We start from the raw sequence: 3,966 nt of genomic DNA on the forward strand, positions 1-3,966 counted from the left end.
ATTTCACAGCAGTCGGGAAGTCAACCTTCAATATAACCCAAAAGAAGTAGGTTTACACGTGAGATTTTTTTTTTATTAAAGAAAAACTAAAACATGAAATAAAAGTTGGCACAAGCAAGGGGCTGTGAAATACAAAGCTTAATAATGGCTTAGTTGAAATATCTTTCAAATAGAAGCCCAAATTGGCAACATTACATCCTTATATTATATGGTCCTTATCTTAAAGATCGAATTGTCAGGCTATACTTTACGGGACACTCTCTCTCGTTAGCCACATCAGCTTCAGTTTAGCTTTTCCTTCATTATGCAACCCAACCACTCAACTCATTTTATAACTCCATCATTCTTCACCATTCCTTTTATTTTTATTTTCAAAAAATGAAAAAGAAACGAAAAATAGATCTTACTAGGAAGATGCCTTAGTGAACCCGCATATCATTTGGAACCCGTCACTAGTGACCAAGGAGGGGACGGTGTTCCAATTGTGTCACACGCGCCACCTCAGCAACCCCACCCCACCCCCCACCCCCGGCGCGGCACTCGCTCTTTGTCCATACGTGAACCATACCCCATGGCCTAATACTCTGTCCCTTTACTCCACTTAAATTAGCAAATTAACCAAAACACAAATAGGCTAATCTTAAATATAGACAAACCAACTAAAACAAATCCATGGTCAATTCCATTAAACGGTCTATAAAACAGGAGCATGTTTTGCAAACCAGTCAACTCAAATGACCAGAAAGCCCTTGTTGATGCTTCAATTTGGTGCGCCTTATGTACCATGATTCCCAGAATTCATCAAACATAAGAATATTCATAGGTTCCCCATTGGTTAATTATGGGAAGTTAGATCTGTCCAAAGACACGGTCAACGATTGACCACGGTGCCCATGCGCCGGGTCTGACTCTAGTCAACCATCGGTTGGTGGAAACCCATATCCCACCAATCAATCTTCAATGTTAAACACTCCACGAGTGTGACACCTGTTATACAGACTAGTTAAAGCGCGTATTTGCAATTTTCACATTTGTTGTTCGGGATTCAAACATTTGTTTTCAACTTTGACTCCATTTGACCCAACTTCAGAGGACCTGAAAACCCGTAAAACAAAAATTTACAAAAGCTTCCAAAACTACATACACAAAGTAATACAAATAATAATAACTGATTCAATGTTTTAACATTACCTCTTTGACAAATACGATGTGGCATCCTAGGTAAGAAGTGACAAATGTCACTCGAGTACCAAGTGAGCTTATCGTGCAGTTAGTGGGTCCCACGGAAAGTGATTCGGGTATCTTCCAATTGAACCATTTTTACTCAGAAGGATGGGTGCCCCTCATCTGTCTCAGAAACGGTGGCGTGACACCTAGAAGAAACAAAATAATATTCACAATACTGAAAATTATTAATAAAACAAATTTTAATAGTGGTACCATGAAAGTAAAGTAACCTTTTACTATAGGGGTTCGCATAGGTCGGGTTTTGGGCTCAAATGAAACAACAAAGCGAAATTTCGGTTTTCGAGTTTTTTAAAAACTGCTAGGTTTCAGTTATTCGATTTTTAATTTCTGATTTGATTTTGGTTCGATTTCAGCCCCCCCCCCCCCCCCCCCCCCCGTTCGTATGGCCCGGTTAAGAGTATGTAATTTAGCCCAACTTTGAAGAAAGAGAGGCACAAATTTTACAGATAGGGACCCGGCAGAAAAAATATTTGAAACAAAGTCACTTTGGTTTATGTTAAAAGTCATTTATTTATTTCTCTTTGAGCGCCATTAAAGTTAATTATTTGTTTACGCAATCGTATTTGTCGTTTGCGTAACTTGTTTCGAATAGAAAGACATTTCTATCTTACAATTATATAGTTGAGCGTTTTTTCAAAAGATAAAAATACGTAGAGAACATTTGTAACATAAAAGTCACCCTAACCGTTTTGACATTAGATATTCATATGCAAGATAAAGAATCCAACATATCCCTTTACCATTCTTATTCATTCATGACATCTATTTAGGGGGTGTTTGGATACGTGCTTCGATAGTAGTCAACTGATAAGTCATCTCATCATCATCGTACTCAGTATATCCCACCAATAGCAATGCTATGGTAGGGTCTGAGGAGGGTAAGATGTAGACAGCCTTACCTCTATCCCATAGGGATAGTAGTCAACTGATAAGTCATCTATAACAAAATATGTTATAAGCTAGAATAAAAAAAAAGACATGCCTGTAAGATATGGTGCAGGAGACATTGGAACAATTTCTGCTGTTGCACCGCTGACAATTGGTCTAGTATAAGCATGAGGACCAGGTGCTACAATCCCCTGAACCGCTCTATGTCCTGGGCTTGCAAGGGGCGGTGGGCCTACTTGACCAAACGGAAAAACATTTGGGCCTTGTATGCCAAACATCTGAGGGTTATGGTGTAGCTGACCCATGTAAGGATTATATGAAACCTGATGAAAGACATATTCGGGCCGGTAAGGTGGGTACCTAACAAAACCCCAAACTTTTGTTATTATAGAAGACATAAGTTATTGTGCAACTAGGTATATGTTGAATAATAATAATAACAATAATATGTAACCCGTATAAGGAATATGGGAAGTGCTGATAATTGTATGGAACCGGTGGGCGGTAACTTGAGCTACCAACCAATGGTGGTCCTGTATGGGGACCACCAAAGTAGGGTGCCGCCGATCTCAGGCGTCCTACAAGTAAAAAACAATTATTAAATAATTAAAGTTTAAACTTGAAAATTGAACAGCTAAATTCAAATATTGAGATGAATTAAAGATAAATTTAACTGAATCAAAAGTTTAAATTTTGAAAATATACCAAAAGTCAAAGGCGGTTGGGGTCGACCTAGTGATGCTAAATTACAATTTGCCCTTCTACCATCAATAACTGGATTAGGATCAGCACAAGCCCGGTTTGCAGCTTCTGGATCACGAAATGTAACCTGAGAATGAGTTCTATTATTGACTAATGACTCAAGGAGACATAATTAGAGGATGTATATAAATAGAATACAAACATCTGTTAACAAAAGAAGCATACAAATAACTAGAGTATTACGCTACTACTAGAGTAATTTTCATTACGCCTATAGTTTTTTAACTAGAGTTAAAATTGAGTAGCGTAATAACTATTACCCTAATTCAAAACTACAGCATGATAATAATTACTCTACTTATTATTACGCTTCCCGCAAGATGTTTGCATTTGATAGGAGTCATATTCTAATTTTAGTCCTAATTGTCATTTGTCTATTTTGGGAGGGGGTTAAGGGTAATTGTATTTCTATAAATAGGTATCAATAGCCAATAGGGAGAGGAGAGTATGTTTAGGTTTAAGATGGCATTGTCATGGCTCCTGCGTATGCGGTGAGAGAGGGCTAGGCCCGGGAATCTATTGTAGTCTTTCTTTACGTTTTCAATAATATAACCGTTCTTCCTTTTTATTCCTATTATCTTCTCTAAATTCAATCTGTAACATATCATTGGTCCGACCTGCCATTGATCTGCCGTTTTCTTCTGTTTCAATCATGGAAACCCTAGCTCAAAATTTTCGATTGGATGCTCATGAACAACAGCTTCAACAATTACATTCCGATATTACAGAGATTAAGGCTTCTCTTAATGTGTTGAATGCAGAACGCACGGAATCTGCTGAATTCCGTCAAGTTGTTTTAGCCTGGATGAAATCACATGAGAAGCTCGATGGTTCGTTTAGCTCCGGGATCTCCGATCTGAAATATTCATCCGGCGCCACACCTGGTTCGGGAGGCAATTTCGGTGAGTTCTTTCCCTATTCTCGTTCCAACTCTGTTTCCGGTACGGATTCTGGCCTCAAATCAGATTCCGAGGGGGATTTTTTTGGTGGTCTTCCATCTGTAATAGCTCAATTGGAGGCGCTCGTTTCCAGATCTGAAGAGCGTTTGCGTTTTGGTGGCCTCGAAAT

General features: G+C 38.6%; 1 protein-coding gene across 1 annotated transcript; it reads right to left on the reverse strand.

The window, feature by feature from the left end:
- Window positions 1–2,207: 2,207 nt before the first annotated feature.
- On the reverse strand, window positions 2,208–3,522 carry LOC143567908 (uncharacterized). Its single transcript, XM_077054188.1, has 4 exons — window positions 3,516–3,522; window positions 2,842–2,988; window positions 2,591–2,714; window positions 2,208–2,496 (listed from the first exon to the last, which is right to left on the reverse strand). Exons 1-4 carry the CDS (start codon window positions 3,520–3,522, stop codon window positions 2,208–2,210), a joined length of 567 nt encoding a protein of 188 aa, XP_076910303.1.
- Between the last annotated feature and the right edge of the window lie 444 nt (window positions 3,523–3,966).

This window comes from Bidens hawaiensis, unplaced genomic scaffold, assembly GCF_021521415.1.
Source record: "Bidens hawaiensis isolate Kalapana, Puna unplaced genomic scaffold, B.hawaiensis_p1.1 tig00023707_1, whole genome shotgun sequence".
Lineage (NCBI taxonomy): Eukaryota > Viridiplantae > Streptophyta > Magnoliopsida > Asterales > Asteraceae > Bidens > Bidens hawaiensis.